Source organism: Phacochoerus africanus, chromosome 13 (assembly GCF_016906955.1).
Source record: "Phacochoerus africanus isolate WHEZ1 chromosome 13, ROS_Pafr_v1, whole genome shotgun sequence".
Lineage (NCBI taxonomy): Eukaryota > Metazoa > Chordata > Mammalia > Artiodactyla > Suidae > Phacochoerus > Phacochoerus africanus.
The window spans coordinates 18,188,262-18,206,316 of record NC_062556.1 but is presented as its reverse complement, the minus strand read 5'-3'; the positions used below and the strand labels follow the sequence as shown (position 1 = coordinate 18,206,316).

At 39.4% G+C, this 18,055-nt stretch overlaps 1 protein-coding gene across 7 annotated transcripts in view; it reads right to left on the bottom strand.

The window, feature by feature from the left end:
- Window positions 1–18,055, bottom strand: part of RCBTB1 (RCC1 and BTB domain containing protein 1) — a 68,108-nt gene that overhangs the window by 5,504 nt on the left and 44,549 nt on the right. For 6 of the 7 annotated variants that reach the window (XM_047755685.1, XM_047755688.1, XM_047755687.1 and 3 more), the window contains 3 exons: window positions 16,038–16,164; window positions 14,459–14,610; window positions 13,550–13,680 (listed from right to left, as the gene is read on the bottom strand). In XM_047755685.1, coding sequence (XP_047611641.1) covers window positions 13,550–13,680; window positions 14,459–14,610; window positions 16,038–16,164 — 410 coding nt within the window. Of the gene's footprint in view, window positions 1–13,224; window positions 13,362–13,549; window positions 13,681–14,458; window positions 14,611–16,037; window positions 16,165–18,055 lie in introns of all 7 variants that reach the window. The other variant, XR_007131371.1, reaches the window with a different exon arrangement.

Here is an 18,055-nt window from a genome sequence, read left to right as displayed (position 1 = left end):
TCAAGATACAGGAAGCACAGAGGGCCCCAAACAAATTGAACCCAAATAGACCCACACCAAGACACATCATAATAAAATGGCAAAAGTCAGTGATAAAGAGAGGATCCTAAAGGAGCAAGAGAAAACAGAATGTTACCTACAAGGGAACCCCCATAAGGTTATCAGTTGATTTCTCTACAGAAACACTACAGGCCAGGAGGGAATGGCAAGAGATACTTAAAGTGCTAAAAGAAAAAAAATATCAAGCCTAGAATACTCTATCCAGCAAGAAGATCATTTAAAATAGAAGGAGAAATAAAAATTTTTTTCCACAAACAAAAACTAAAAGAATACAGCAACACAAAACTCAGGCTAAAAGAATACTGAAAGGGATTCTCTACACCAAAAAGAAAGGAAAGGAAAGGGAAGAAAAAGAAAAAAAAAAAAAAAAAGAGGAAGAACTAGACTGAGGAAACCGCAATCAGAGAGCAGTCACTCAAATAAAGCCAGCATACAGATTTAATCATGAACATGCTTCAAACAAATAAAACTAAAAGAAAAAAAAAGAACGGTCATCAAAATCATAAAATGTGGGAAGGGATATTAGGAATAAATAGACCCTTTTTGTTGTTTGTTTGTATGTTTCTCTTCTTAATTTTAATATAGTAATGAAGCGTTTTTAACCTACAGGACCATCAGGCTAAAAAACACAATTATAGGAAGGGGTTACCACACTTAAAAAAAAACAGGGCAATCACAAGCCAAACCAAACATTGCATTCGCAAAAAAATGAAAAAAAAAAAAAAAACAACACTCAAGCAGATAATAACAGGAGACCATCCAACCAAAAAAAAGAAAGGAAGAATGGAGAACCATAGAATCAACTGGAACACGAGGTTCAAAATGGCAATAAATAATCATCTATCAATTATCACCTTAAATGTCAATGGACTGAATGCTCCAATCAAAAGACACAGAGTGGCTGAGTGGATAAAAAGGCAAAAACCTTCAATATGCTGCCTACAAGAAACTCACCTCAGGGCAAAGGATACATATAGACTGAAAGTGAAGGGGTGGGAAAAAATATTTCAAGCCAATAGACATGACAGAAAAGCAGGGAATTGCATACTCATATCAGACAAAATAGACTTTAAAACAAAAGACATAAAGAAAGACAAAGAAGGACACTACTTAATGATTAAGGGATCCATCCAAGGAGAGGATGTTACTATCGTCAACATATATACCCCAAATATAGGAGCACCCAGATACATACCACAAATATTAACAGACATAAAGGGAGAAATTGATGGGAATACAATCATAGTAGGAGACCTTAATACCCCCTCACATCAATGGACAGATCCTCTAGACAGAAAACCAATAAGCAACAGAGATCTTGAAGGAAAACAATAGAAAAATTAGACTTAATTGATATCTTCAGACACTACAATCCAAAAAAAATCAGAATACACATTCTTCTCAATGCTCATGGAACATTCTCAAGAATCGACCACATATTGGGACACAAAGCTAACCTCAACAAATTTAGGAGCATAGAAATTATCTCAAGTATCTTCTTTGACCACAACACCATGAAATTAGAAATCAACCATGGGAAAGGAAAGAGAAAAAACCTACTACATGGAGACTAAACAACATGCTACTAAAAAACCAATGGGTCAATGAGGAAATCAAGAAGGAAATAAAAAAAATACCTTGAAACAAATGATAATGAAGACACAACCTCTCAAAAACCTATGGGATGCTGCGAAAGCAGTGCTCAGAGGGAAATTTATAGCAATACAGGGCTTTTCTCAAAAAAGAAGAAAGATCCCAAATTGACAACTTAACCCTTCACCTAAACGAATTAGAAAAAGAAGAACAAAAAAGTCCTAAAGTCAGCAGAAGGAAGGAAATTATAAAGATCAAAGAAGAAATCAATAAAATAGAGATTCAAAAAACAATAGAGAAAATTAATAAAACCAAGAGCTGGTTCTTTGAAAAGGTAAACAAAATTGACAAACCCCTGGCCAGATTTACTAAAAAGAGGAGAGAAAGAACCCAAATAAACAAAATTATAAGTGAAAAAGGAGAAATCACAACGGATACTGCAGAAATACAAAAAAAAAAAAAGTAAGAAATACTATGAACAACTATATGGCAACAAGTTTGACAATCTGGAAGAAATGGACAATTTTCTAGAATCTTACAGCCTGCCAAAACTGAATCAAGAAGAAACAGACCAACTGAACAGACCGATCACTAGAAATGAAATGGAAGAGTTCATAAAATCACTCCCTACAAATAAAAGTCCAGGACCAGATGGCTTCAGAGGCGAATTCTATCAAACATATAAAGAGGAATTGGTGCCCATCCTCCTTAAACTCTTTCAAAAAGGTTGAAGAAGAAGGAACATTCCCAAAGACATTCTATGATGCCACCATCACCCTCATTCCAAAACCAGACAGAGATACCACCAAAAAAGAAAACTATCGCCCAATATCATTGATGAATATAGATGCAAAAATTCTCAACAAAAGCTTAGCCAACCGAATCCACAACATATCAAAAAAAATCATACACCATGACCAGGTAGGGTTCATCCCAGGTTCACAAGGATGGTTCAACATACGCAAATCAATCAACGTCATACACCACATTAACAAAAGAAAAGTCAAAAATCATATGATCATCTCAATAGACGCAGAAAAAAGCATTGACAAAGTCCAACATCCATTCATGACCAGGACGCTTGCCAAAGTGGGTATAGAGGGAACATTCCTGAACATAATCAAAGCCATTTATGATAAACCACAGCAAATATAATACTCAATGGAGAAAAACTGAAAGCCTTCTCACTCAAATCTGGAACAAGACAGGGATGCCCACTCTCAACCACTGCTCTTCAACATAGTTTTGGAAGTCCTAGCCACAGCAATTAGACAAACCAAAGAAATAAAAAGGCATCCATATAGGAAGAGAAGAGATCAAACTGTCACTGTAATGCAGATGACATGATACTATACATAGAAAACCCTAAGGACTCAACCCCAAAACTACCTGAACTGATTCATAAATTCAGCAAAGTAGCAGGATTAAGATTAACATGCAGAAGTCAGTTGCATTTCTGTATACCCGCAATGAAATATTCGAAAAGGAATACAAAAATACGATACCTTTTAAAATTGCACCTCACAAAATCAAATACCCTCGGAATACACCCTGACCAAGGAGGTAAAGGACCTATATGCCGAGAACTTTAAAACTTTAATCAAAGAAATCAAAGAAGATGTAAAGAAATGGAAAGATATTCCATGCTCCTGGATTGGAAAAATCAATATTGAAAAAATGGCCATACGACCCAAAGCAATCTACAGATTCAGTGCAATCCCTATCAAACTACCCAGGACATTTTTCACAGAACTAGAACAAACAATCCAAACATTTATATGGAAACCACAAAAGACCCAGAATCGCCAAAAGCAATCCTGAGAAACAAAAACCAAGCAGGAGGCATAAACTCTCCCAGACTTCAAGAAATACTACAAAGCCACAGTCATCAAAACAGTGTGGTACTGGTATCAAAACAGACAGACAGAACAATGGAACAGAATAGAGATTCCGGAAATAAACCCTGACACCTATGGTCAATTAATCTTTGACAAGGGAGGCAAGAACATCAAATGGGAAAAAGAAAGTCTATTCAGCAAGCATTGCTGGGAAACCTGGACAGCTGCATGCAAAGCAATGAACTAGAACACACCTCACACCATGCACAAAAATAAACTCCAAATGGCTGAAAGACTTAAATATACAACAGGACACCATCAAACTCCTGGAAGAGAACATAGGCAAAACACTCTCTGACATCAACATCATGAATATTTTCTCAGGTCAGTCTCCCAAAGCAATCGAAATTAGAGCAAAAATAAACCCATGGGACCTCATCAAACTGAAAAGCTTTTGCACAGCAAAGGAAACCCAAAAGAAAACTTCAGAATGGGAGAAAATAATTTCAAATGATGCAACTGACAAGGGCTTAATCTCTAGAATATATAAACAACTTATACAACCCAACAGCAAAAAAGCCCATCAACCAATGGAAAAATGGACAAAAGACCTGAATAGACTGTTCTCCAAGGAAGATATACAGATGGCCAGCAAACACATGAGAAAATGCTCAACATCGCTGATCATAAGAGAAATGCAAATCAAAACAACCATGAGATACCACCTCACACCAGTCAGAATGGCCATCATTAATAAGTCCACAAATAACAAGTGCTGGAAGGGCTGTGGAGAAAAGGGAACCTTCTTGCACTGTTGGTGGGAATGTAAACTGGTACAGCCACTATGGAGAACAGTTTGGAGATGCCTGAGAAATCTATACATAGAACTCCATATGACCCCGCAATCCCACTCTTGGGCATCTATCCAGACAAAACTCTACTTCAAAGAGACACGTGCACCCGCATGTTCATTGCAGCCCTATTCACAATAGCCAGGACATGGAAACAACCCAAATGTCCATCAACAGATGATTGGATTCGGAAGATGTGGTATATATATACACAATGGAATACTACTCAGCCATAAAAAAGAACGACATAATGCCATTTGCAGCAACATGGATGGAACTAGAGAATCTCATACTGAGTGAATTGAGCCAGAAAGACAAAGACCAATACCATATGATATCACTTATGACTGGAATCTAATATCCAGCACAAATGACATCTCCTCAGAAAAGAAAATCATGGACTTGGAGAAGAGACTTGTGGCTGCCTGATGGGAGGGGGAGGGGGAGGGAGTGGAAGGGATCGGGAGCTTGGGCTTATCAGACACAACTTAGAATAGATTTACAAGGAGATCCTGCTGAATAGCATTGAGAACTTTGTCTAGATACTCATGTTGCAACAGAAGAAAGGGTGGGGGAAAAAATGTAATTGTAATGTATACATGTAAGGATAATCTGACCCCCTTGCTGTACAGTGGGAAAATAAAAAAAAATAAAATAAAAAAGAAAAGAAAACTCTTCAAGCAAAAAAAAAAAAAAAAAATGTTAGTACAATCTTGGAGGTCCCACTGTGGCACAGAAGGTTAAGATCCAGTATGGTCTCTGGGGCTGTACAAGTTGATCCCCAGCCCAGTTAAGGATCCAGTGTTGCTGCAGCTGTGGCAAAAGTTACAGCTGCAGCTCGGATTCAATCCCTGGCCTGGGAACTTCCACATGCCACAGGTGCAGCCAAAAAAAAAAAAAAGTTAGGAGTTTTCCTTGTGGCTCAGTGGGTTAAGAACCCAACTAGTATCCACAGGATGTGGGTTTGATCTCTGGCCTTGCTCAGTGGGTTAAGGATCTGGTGTTGCTGCAAGCTGTGGTGTTGGTCACAAATACAGCCCAGATCTGGTGTTGCTGTGGCTGTGGTGGAGGCTGGCAACTGCAGCTCTGATTTGACCCCTAGCCTGGGAACTACCATGTGCAGCAGATGTGGCCCTAAATGGGAAAAAAAAAAAAAAAAAAACAGCACAATCTCTGGATCCATGTTTTTTTTGGTTTGTTTTTTGATTTTTAGGGCCGCACCCTCGGCATACGGAGGTTCCCAGGCTAGGGGTGGAATCGGAGCTGCAATTGCCGGCCTACACCTCAGCCACAGCAACATCAGATCCAAGCCACATCTGTGACCTATACCCCGGTTCACAGCAACGCCGGATCCTTAACTCACTGAGCAAGACCAGATATGGAACCCGCAACCCCATGGTTCATAGTCGGATTCATTTTCGCTGTGCCACAACAGGAACTCCTGATCCTTTTTTTGGTTGGTTGGTTGGTTTGTCTTTTTTTGCCTTTTCTAGGGCTGCTCCCGTGGCATATGAAGGTTCCCAAGCTAGGGGTCTAATTGGAGTTGCAGCCACTGGCCTACGCCAGAGCCACAGCAACATGGGATCTGAGCCGAGTCTGCGACCCACACCCAGCTCATGCCAACACCAGATCCTTAACCCACTGAGCAAGGCCAGGGATCAACCCCGCAACCTCATGGTTCCTAGTCAGATTTGTTAAACACTGCACCATGATGGGAACTCCTGGATCCGTGTTTTTTAATAAGAGATTCCCAGAGGACTGAATATATAGCTGAAGGCTCTGGGCATTGCAATAAGCTAAAATAAAATATTCTTCATATGATTACTAAAGAAAAAGCACTACTCCTGTTATTATAACTCAGTGGTTCATGAATAGTTCTAGGGACTAAATTATATTTCAAAGAGAAAATCCTATTTTAATCTTACTTATTAAAAGCAGAAAACGAGTATATCTACACATAACTTGAAGGAGCCAGTCATAGCACAAAAAGTTCTTCCAACAAAGTAACATATCCAGATAAAGATCTTAAATATTAGGTTTTAATTACATAATTTCAAGCTCAAAAGAGAAAGATTGCACTAAATTCCGACACTGCAAAACTTTACCACTTCTATGTGTGCTAATGTGGAATTAAAGATCTTTGTAGTATACTGAAAAAGTGAGTTTATTCAGTTTGCTAATTGTACAGATTACCTTGAGCATAAACTTTAAGAACTTTTAATATAGTGTAAGTATTCAAATGGTGCTTCTAACTACAAATCAGTTAATAAGTCTATGAAAATAGTCTTTTCAAACTGGCTTCCCTTCCCCTCCAGTTAGTTTGTGAGATTTCTTAGTAAGGTTGACCCTTGAACAACACGGGGGTTAGGCCAGGTATGATTTACGGTTGGCCCTTTATGCAGGTTCAACCAACCATGGATTGTGTGGACTACAGTATTTACCGTTGAAAATATCCACATCTACCTGTGCAGTGCAAGCCCGTGTTGATCAAGGGTCAACTGTATTCAACAAATGTTTAACAGTTTCAAACCTTAAAAGTCTAACTACAGCATACTGAAAATCATCTAAATCTGGGTTGTTTCAGTAGCTAATTAGACCTTGGTTAAGGCAGATCTTGGGAAGCAGCAGCACTAAAAGCCCTTAGAGAAACTGGAATCTGCACATTCGTTTGCATGAACTGGAGGTGGCACCGCCACGCAGATGTACTTAGACACCTGCCCTGAGCCAATGTACTGATTCAATGTCAACCGTGTGGATGAGATAAACACTCTTCTGATAATTCCTAAATACTAGAAGAACATACGAGATCTGTCCCCCTCAATCTGCAAATGGCCAGCTCTTCGATTACCTAGGAGAGACTGTAACCCTCACCCAACTAATGAGTCAACTATAACAAGACTACTGGGCTTAAAAAAAAAATTTGTAAGGACGAGAAGGAGCACTTGACCAGGAGATGAAAAAAGTTCCCAAGAGTCTTCTCAGGGCCATCAAGTAAGAAAGTAGGAAAGGCTAGTCACTTGTGATGGAACATGATGGAGATAATGCGAGAAGAAGAATATATACATGTATGACCGTGGGGAAAAAAAAAAATGGGAAAGGGTATAAAACCAAGGAGTCTAATGTGGCATTCTTAGTACTTTAGAACCAAAGTCCATGTTTATGACATTCTAAGTGAAGTTATTGTAAAGTGGTTCTGAGGCAAACCAAATAAAATATCAGATTTGTTAAAAATTAGCAAGGAAGATCAAAATAAAATATTGCTAGTCTAAATTTACAAGTTCATTCCAAGTCTTTAAACATGTAAATTAAATTATTCCAATCATTATACATACTCTGAAGATAAGCTTGTCCTTTCCACAGGTTTTCTTTGGTAACCAAACAGAGAACTGATGGTCTTAATATCCACATTTTAAAAACGCTAATGTGGAGTTCCCGTCGTGGCGCAGTGGTTAACGAATCCGACTAGGAACCATGAGGTTGCGGGTTCGGTCCCTGCCCTTGCTCAGTGGGTTAACGATCCGGCGTTGCTGTGAGCTGTGGTGTAGGTTGCAGACTCGGCTCGGATCCTGCATTGCTGTGGCTCTGGTGTAGGCCAGTGGCTACAGCTCCGATTCGACCCCTAGCCTGGGAACCTCCATATGCCACAGGAGTGGCCCAAAGAAATAGCAAAAAGACAAAAAATAAAATAAAATAAAACCCTAATGTATCCTTCAACAGAGTTCTCACCTAGTCTTAAAATCTCAAAGCTAAAATAAATGAGTGCTAAGACTTCCTGTGGAAGGCCACTTGGCCAGGGTGACACAGGTTCCCTCTGTGTCAAGAGCCATCATTACAGATGGGGCAGAAACCGAGAACCAGACCCGACTGTCCAAACTTCTTGTTAAAATAGTAAGATAACAAAACCCGAAAACTCACTTGATGGTACAGCTGACCCTCAAACAATGTGGGTCCACTTACCTGGGATATTTTTCAATAGTAAACAGTACAGCACTACAGGGTCCACGGCTGCTTGAAGCCGAGGATGCAGAGAAACCATGGATATGGAGGGATGACTTTAAGCTACACATGATTAACTCTTGTACTGTTCAAGGGTCAACTGTACATCAAGTACAAAATATTTCATCAAATTGGGGTTTTGTGTGTGTGTGTGTGTGTGTTCTGTTTGTTTTAAGAGCTGCACCTAAGGCATATGGAAGTTCCCAGGCTTGGGGTCAAATCAGAGCTACAGCTACCGGCCTATGTCATAGCCTCCACAACACTAGATCTGAGCCACATCTGTGACCTATGTCACAGATTATATCAACATTGGATCCTTAACCCACTGAGGGAGGCCAGGGATCAAACCAGAATCATCAGAGAGACAACACTGGGTCCTTAACCTATTGAGCCACAATGGAAACTCCTGGAAAAAAATTTAAAGATGTTTTTTCTCATTATTCAAAAAATATTTTACAAGGCAGTATACAGATTCAATGCAATCCCTATCAAATTACCAAAGACATTTTTCACAGAACTCAAACAAAATATCTTAAAGTTTGTTTGGAAGCACAAAAGACCCAGAATAGCCAAAGACATCCTGAAAAAGAAAAATGGAGCTGGAGGAATCAGGCTCTAGGACTTCAGACTCTACTACAAAGCAACAATCATCAAAACCATATGGAACTGGCACAAAGACAGAAATATAGATCAGTGGAACAGGAATAGAAAGCCCAGAATTCAACCCACACACCTATAGCCAACTCATCTATGACAAAGGAGGCAAGAATATACAATGGAGAAAAGACAGCCTGTTCAGTAAGTGGTGCTGGGAAAACTGGACAGCCACATGGAAAAGAATGAAATTAGAACACTCCCTAACACCACACACAAATATAAACTCCAATGGATTCAAGACCTAGATATAAGACCAGACACTACAAAACTCTTAGAGGAAAACACAGGCCAAACATTCTCTGACAGAAACAACAGCAACATCTTCTCAGATCCAGCTCTTAGAGTATTGACAGTAAAAGCAAAAATAAACAAATGGGACCTAATCAAACTGAAAAGTTTCTGCACAGCAAAGGAAACCCTAAACAAAACGAAAAGACAACCCACAGAATGGGAGAAAATCTTTGCAAGTGAATCCACTGACAAGGGATTAATCTCCAAAATTTATAAAAACCTCCTACAGCTCCATACCAAAAAGCCAAAAAACCCCTTCAAAAAATGGGCAGAAGATCTAAACAGACAGTTCTCTAAAGAAGACACGCAAATGGCCAAAAAACACATGAAAAGATGTTCCACATCACTCAACATTAGAGAAATGCAAATCAAAACCATGATGAGGTACCACCTTACACCAGCCAGAATGGCCATCATCCAAAAGTCTACAAACAGTAAGTGCTGGAGAGGGTGTGGAGAAAAGGAACCCTATTACACTGTTGGTGGGATTGTAAATTGGTGCAAGCATTGTGGAAAACAGTATGGAGATTCCTCAGAAAACTAAAAATAGAACTACCATTTGATCCAGCAATCCCACTCCTGGGCATCTATCCAGAGAAAACCTGACTCAAAAAGACACATGTACTCCGATGTTCATTGCAGCACTATTTTCAATAGCCAAGACATGGAAACAACCTAAATGTCCATTGACAGAGGAGTGGATCAAGAAGATGGAATATCACTCAGCCATTAAAAGGAACGAAATACTGGCATTCTTAGCAACATGGATGGACCCAGAAATTATCACGCTAAGTGAAGTCAGTCAGACAATGAGACACCAACATCAAATGCTTTCACTAACATGTGGAATCTGAAAAAAGGACAGACTGAACTTCTTTGCAGAACAGATGCTGACTCATAGACATTGAAAAACTTATGGTCTCCAAAGGAGACAATTTGGGGGGGGGGGGGAATGCACTGGGGTTGTGGGTTGAAAATCCTATAAAATCGGATTGTGATGATCATTGTACAACTATAAATGTAATAAATTCATTGAGTAAGAAAAAATATTTTACAGTCTACTGACTTTAAAGAAACTTTTAATTTGGTACCCTGAAAGAAAAAAATAATGCTGACCATCTGGATTTAACACAAAGTTTTCCAATACTCATATCCCCAAATCAATTTTAGAATTTTATTCCTAGGCTCCTATGTACTTCCCACCACAAGCAAAATTTTGAGACCTCAGAAAGTAGGATTTTCTGATAAGTACTCTGGCTATACAAATAATACTTCTCAACTGTTTCTTCTAATGTTCAAATATACATAGAAAACAAAATTTCCTGAAAAGAAACAGTATAAATAAAAATAGAAGCATTTCAAAATGTTTTGATTTATAATGAGACCAAAACTGTCATGAGAAAATGTTTGACTTGCATTTTCTCCCTTAACGTTGATACTTTTAGGTTTGTACTAGGGGAATATTTAAGTGCTCCTTCTTCAAGTCCTTCTTTACTTTATGAAAACCTGCAGAAAGTTGACAATGCATTTCTAATGTAAGGGCGCCACAACAAGTAGCTTACTTTTAAAAATCTTCAGGAGTTTCCGTCGTGGCACAGCGGAAGCGAATCTGATTAGTACCCATGAGGACTCAGGTTTGATCCCTGGCCTCGATCAGGGGGTTGAGGATCTGGCGTTGCTGTGAGCTGTGGTGTAGGGCACAGACGTGGCTCAGATCTGGCGTTGCTGTGGCCATGGCATAGGCCAGTGGCTACAGCTCCAATTCAACCCCTAATCTGGGAACCTCCATATGCCGTGGGAGCAGCCCAAAATAGACAAAATAAATAAATAAATAAATAAATAAAATAAAACCTTCATTAACTACTGAGTCAGTACATTTCTGTTCTTTTTATGTGTGTACATTTGCTTCAAAGTTCTCTTGTCCAAAGGAGGCACGGAGGAATCACGGCAATTTGAACAGAAAAGAGCAGAAGAAACACGAGAGACAGGCCGTCTCCATCGACCCACAGAGTGAAGGAAAAGTCGCCCAGGATCCCCAAGCTGAACTTGTCAAAATAATGGATTTTGCAGTTAATTTCCAATTTGCCTTAGAATCACCATCTCATCAACTAAATAGATATGATAAGTGGATTTTATTTTTATATTCTAGAGACTTCATTTACTTTCTGCATTCTATAGTATTAAGGAAATAAAATGTAAAGGTACATTTGTCAATTACGTAACTCACAACAGAACCAAAAATAGTACGATCTAGAAAGAAGCCTTTTTGCCTTCCATTTTCAAATTTTTCTACACTGAATGTGTAATATCTGCGGGGTTGTGAGTTTTTTTTACTTTTTAAAAAGTACAACTTCATGGTGAGTTGTTTCAAATACATTCATTTGTTCATTTAACTCAACATATACTCTTGAGTGCCAACTGTATGCCCACACTGTGACAGACTGTGGGGAAATCACATGCATTTGTGGTCTCAAAAAAGGGACAGCTTTTGATGTATTTATAGTTGCTCTCAGAAAAGTGAAAACTAGTGAAGGAAATGATCGATCGGCCTTCGGAGAAGTCGCATAAGGTGGCTTCTAAAAACTTACTGGGGTAGATTTTAGCTGAAAGAGGTATTTGCCTCTGCCCAGGTGGTTCTGACTGGTCTTGTCAGCAAGATCCAAATGCCAAGAATATGGAAATCAGCACTGAGGAGGAGTGTGCAGAGACACACAAGATTTGAAGTCAATTGTCAAGTGGAGAGAAAAGCCATGGACCAGTTTAAAACTGTATCACTGGATGAAAATTAAACCTAAAGAAATAACATTTCTAATAAAGATATTCATGGTGTCAAGGAAAGGCTAGAGAAAAAAAACTATACTTCTGGAGTTCCTGCTGTGGCTCAGCGGCTTGGGTTGCCATGGAGGCACGGGTTTGATCTCCAGCATGGCACAGTGGGCTAAGCATCTGTCATTGCTGCAGCTGTGGCTCAGATTCGATCTCTGGCCCTGGAACTTCTATATGCTGCAGGTGTGACCAAACAAACAAAAAACTGTAATTCCATTTTCTATTAGAAATTATTTACTCTGATCATTAGTCCATCTGTTGAAGGCCACAGAGAAAGTCAGCTATATTTGATCTTATCAAATATTTATAATCATAATACAGCCTGAAATAAAAATAGGATACATTTTGAAAATCCAAGACATAATGGTCCATTTGGATCCCCAAGTGTAACAAAGATGAAGTCTGTCCTCAGCACATTTCCAAGGCCACAGCTGCAGATCTTTGCAAGTGTTTGGTGAACTCCCTGATACCAGGTAATCTGCCTCATCATCTGATGACAAAATCCCTATAACAATAAACTAATTCTGCCATCTGAGGTGCAAACCTTTGCTAGACATATTTAATCCCAAAGCTACTGCTCTTTTTCATTCTCCAAGAATATGTAAAACCAACCCTACCAGCCTCCAGTTCACTAATTATCCTTAATGCACCCTTTACATGGTACAGATTTTCATTCAGTTCAACAACGTATCACCCAGTGCCTCCCAGGTACCGGGCACCACAGTGCAGGGCACACAGATGAATAAGAGACAGTTTCTGCTCATAGGGAGCTTACAATCTGATGATATGGTTCTTAACTTCAAGAAAATGCACAGAAACACAAAATTTCAGACTCCCAAAAGCCCACTCATTCAGGGACTCGCTAGAGATCCATGAATCCCAGATTTGGAATTCAATCCAGTAAGAAAGCAAACAACCAAAAGGGAGTCCAGAGCAAGTGCCTCACCCTTGAATAACTGTGAGTGAAAATCAGATGATGACAGAATTTCAGAGCATACACAGGTATAAGTCACAGGGCAGCCTTGACGGATGACAGGGTTCAGCTGAGCAGACACCAAAGTGAGTCTTGAGAAAAATATATTAAAATATATTAAGCTGACCTGGGGGAATACCTGAAACTAAAACGTGCTGTTTGTTAGTCCCACTGGGTGTGGCACTTTGTACTCCAACCTGCATGACAGCGTCTGGGACTTCAATTAGTGTCTTCTCTTAGATAAAAATGTAAGTAGAGAAATAGCCATTTTTGAAACTGTGAACAGAGAATAAAGCAAGGCCAGATTTCATTTTTTTTGGGGGGGGGGGGTGTCAGTCACTTCATCAAGTCCCTTAGTAGAAGGTGAAGTTGCTCTTCACGCTCCTTGTCTCACCTGAGAAAAGAAGGGCAAAGGGCTCGGTGGGGGGCTAAGGGCAGGTTGGGTTTCTCCCTGTTTGTGTTACCTCTGCATCATATCTGACCGCAGCAGAGAACAGTGAAAAGGCATTCTCCACGGTAATTCCTCGCTTGATTATGTGCTGACAAAGTTTCTTCAGTCTGTTTTCACAGTAGGAAGTTGCCAAATCCAAAAGACCTAAAAGTAAAGTGTGGAAGAACTTCCAGTCTACAGTGATTTCCAATCATTTATAAACATACACATTGCATTCTGGTGAAGAGGATCAGCTAAATAAATCAACAGAAGCTTCCTAGGGAATAATTCTCTGAATTTTATTAAGTAAATGCTCTTTTTGAGTTCCTCCCTTCCCTACCCCCCAAACATACCTCTCTTATATTCACTTCCTACAATTTCTTCAATAGTACAAAGGAAGGAGAAAAAACTGAATTTCCTTCATTTCGTTTCCAAAACGAAATGATAAAGCCATTAGCAACTTATACTTCAGTATTAAAAAGAAAAACAATTGTAAACTATAAAATTTAAAAAAAAAGAAAAATATGACCAGTCATAAACTGTGTCTAAAATTATTAACCATGATAACCACACAATACTATGTTTAAAGGCATTTAATCTTTCTTAAAAACCATGTAAAAATCAATAAACCTGAAACTTTTTACATGTCAATACTATAAGAATATTATATATATATATACATATATATATATATATATATTTTTTTTTTTACTTTATGGCCACACCTGCAGCATATGGAAGTTCCCAGGCCAGGGGCTGAATCCAAGCCACTAGCTGCAATAACATCGTATGCTTTTAACCCACTGGGCTGGGATCGATCCCATGCCCCTGCAGTGACTCAAGCCACTGCAGTTGGACTCTTAAGCCACTGTACCACAGTGCAAACTCCTGAGGAGATATATTTTTGACGCTGTGGAGTGGCCAGTCCTAATGTGGCTGGTACCTATAGCATCTTCAGGGGGCAGGTCCACTGCATCCGTGTAAAGGTACTGGAGAAAGGCACGGTACACTGGGTAAGAAAACTGGTCTATTTCGATCACCTCCTTCATGTCCTCGTTCCAGTAAGACTGGAACATGGATCGAAAGTGCTCACACCTACAACAGAACAGCAAGTTACCCAATTAAGTGATGACACCAGACAAGTACTCAGGTGTGCTCAACTATTGCACCTGTGCACGTACACCAGGATCCTGACTCTTTAGCTAAAGACATTCCGCGGGCAAGGGCTTCTATATGCACCGTTTGCATACACTTCCACTTTGAATGGCACCACCTATTAAACAGTCACGATTATACACAGAGCCTGGAAGGTCCCAGCACTTAAAACAGCACCACTGCTTCCATGTGACAGTCCCCATGCAGACGGAGTTTTTCTGCTCACTTTTTTTCTAAGATGCTGTGTAGAAGTGCCTTTTAAACAATGAAATTAAATTCAGAAATGAGTGTTTAAATTTGACTCTATATTAACACCAAATGATTCGTTTTTGTCTGTTTTTTTATTTGATGTAATCAGCACATGCTCCTGTTTTCAGTGTTACCTGCATATGTTTTAAGAGGATTTTTTGTTCCATTACCTTACAGGACAATTATCCTTCTTTGCTGACTCATTTTCAAAACAGCCACCACCGCTATTTTGTTCCTTTGCTTCGACCTGCTCCCTTTCCCTCTCCTCTCAAGCCTGTTACCAATTTTATTATAAAACACAGTCACCTATTTCAAGAAAGTCGAAACAGGTCTTTTTGTGCTCTATTTACAGGCACAAATCCACCTATATGAGGAACCACAGGTTCACAGACAGAAACATTTCCCATTTAACCTTTTCAACTAATACTTTGATGCAGATAATGAACTCCTTTAAGTAATGAATGACATTGCTTTTTAGTTCCCTTAAAACACATTATTTTGTAAATAAACTTTAAATTTTCAAAAAAGAGTTGTAAGTAGCCAGTTAAACTCTCAATGATCTGATTTTATGTGCTTCTTTCTAACGGCAGCCTCGGTGAGCAAAAGTCCAAACAGTTATTAATAAATACAAAATTTCCTTACATTTAATCAAAGACTCCTAGCTTTTACTATATTTAAAGAACATTTCTCTCAGGGCCAGAAGTCCAGTATACCTAAGAGTTTTCTGCTTAGGGAAAAAAAAATGAATCTTTAAGAGTAAAAGAATACACTTTTCACTGACAATCTTGTATTTTTTTTTAAACCATATAAACAAATTTTTTGATGGAAATAAGTATTCACAAGCTCCTTTGTTTAAAAAACAATAAAGAAAAAGTAGTGCATTATGTTTTTTTCTAGAAAGCACAAGTGCATGCATGCATGCACGTGCACACACACACACACACACGCACGCAAAACCCTTCAATAATGAGTGGACTGATAGTATCTGCAAAATTAAGTCGTGCCATTTCTCTCTACTGCCAAGGTTATTTCTTACGAGGCTCTATTTTGAGGAATAACAAAGAAAAGGAGATTGCAGAAGAAAGGTTACTGGTGTCTCTAAGATCATGTAAAAATACCTGATTTTCAAAACAGCTTTATGGACATGGATATATTTCCCATCTATTCGAAACTTCAGATCAGCCGTCTCTGGACTGTCAAATTCCTTCTTCAGTGACTCTGCAACTGTTAAAAAGTCTTCATGCTCTGAAGGAAATAAGCATAGTAATAGAGGAGGCTCAGAAAACATACTCAAGCTTTGAATACTTCAGAAAGAGAACGATTAGCATGATAGCTAATGCCATTTGATTTTTAAAGAAGAGTTCAAGCCTTACTTGCCAAATCAGTTCCATGTATTAAATCAAAATCAATTTCACAGGCTAATGCTGAAACAAATTCCAGAGACCCTCACTGGCGCTGAACAAAAGGTCCCATGGACACAGAAGACAAATTCCACATCCCCTGAGATGAGAAAGTGACCTTCAGCAGCTGCTATTATCTAAGTAACTTAAATGTATAAACTTAAAAAAAAAAAAAAAACCAAAACAACAACAACAAACCCCACATATTTGGGAAGGCCAAATACCAGTCTTACATGCTTAGTTAAATATTAAAAATGTGTGTTTTAAGAAAAAGTTATAGATCATCAAGATTATATAACTACTCTAAAGTAGAGCGGTCCTTCTCTAAGGCTAAGAATTTATCAAATTTCCCTGGCAGAAACACTAAGAACCCTGCTGCTCTGCTTTGGGGTAGTTTTAAGGAGTTGGTATATTCAATTCAAGGAGTCCTAAGAAACAGACTCACACTTCAGTGGTTACACTAAGAGCTGTCCTCCACTGCAGAGGAACCCTTGGTCCTCAGTATCTGGAACCTAACATCCCTCTTAACCCTACAAATTAATGCAGGACAAACAATAATCCTTACACATTATCTAAAAGCAGAGCAAATTTACTTAGTAGGAATGTATATAAAAAAGGACCAATTATACAAAATGTGATCACACTGCCCGGGAGAAGGTGTAAGTACAGATAATTCTTGTATGTAAGCAGAACGATGTTATCATGAAGAAAAGTAAAGGCACTTGTACAAATTCATGCAACGCTTTGTGCTTTACATGGGTAAACAAAGGAAACAGGTACAAGAAGGCTCACTGGGAAGTTGAAAAATTCCAGACACTCTCAGTGGCACTGAATGAAGGTACTATGGAGGTAAGAGACAGGTTTCCGTGTCCCCTGAGATGAGAAGGTGACTCTCAGCTGCTGTTACTGTGGCAACTCTAGGAGGGACAACTGCTAAAAGCTAGGCTAAAACGTAACAAGCAAGCTCCCTGTGAGCTTTATTATCAGAATCTCCCAAGGAAATACCATTCGCCTAAGCCCTGTAGCCTTAACCTGCAGCCCCCCTCAACCCCTACAACGTAGAGCTCTCCTGGCTGTAGAGGAAAGGTGGACAGACAATCTCTCCGAAACCAGGCTTTCTGGTTCCTGTCGTGGCTCAGTAGTAACAAACCCGATTGGTATCCATGAAGGAATCGGGTTCGATCCCTGGCCTCGCTCAGTGCATTGAGGATCCAGTGTTGCTGTGAGCTGTGGTGTGTGTAGGTCGCAGATGTGGCTCGGATCCCATGTTGTTGTGGCTGTGGTTGGCAGCTACAGCTCTGATTCAAGCCCTAGCCTGGGAACCTCCATATGCCTTGGGTGCAGCCCTAAAAAGCAAAGCAAAGCAAAACAAAACAAAACAAACACAAAACAGACTTTCCTTGATCCTGGGACCTGGATCCTCGGTTAATGAAAGAAAGGAAGTACCAATCATGGGCAAAGAGGCGAAGAGTCTAGATTGCTACCCACCCTCCCCAACCAGCAGTTGAGGTGTCAGCGCCTCAACTTCTGCATCTAGTCCTAAGAGTTGGCCTATCTTGGTTTCTGGCAACAAGCAAAGTTCCACCCTTCAAAGAAGAAATGTTCTTCAGAGATGTGAATTCACCCTCTGACTTTTCTCCCAACACACAGCTGAGATCATAAACCGAGAGGAACAAACACTTCTGACTTTTAGTGAGTGGAAGGGAAAGAAGTCACCTTTCTATAAGGAGATCTAT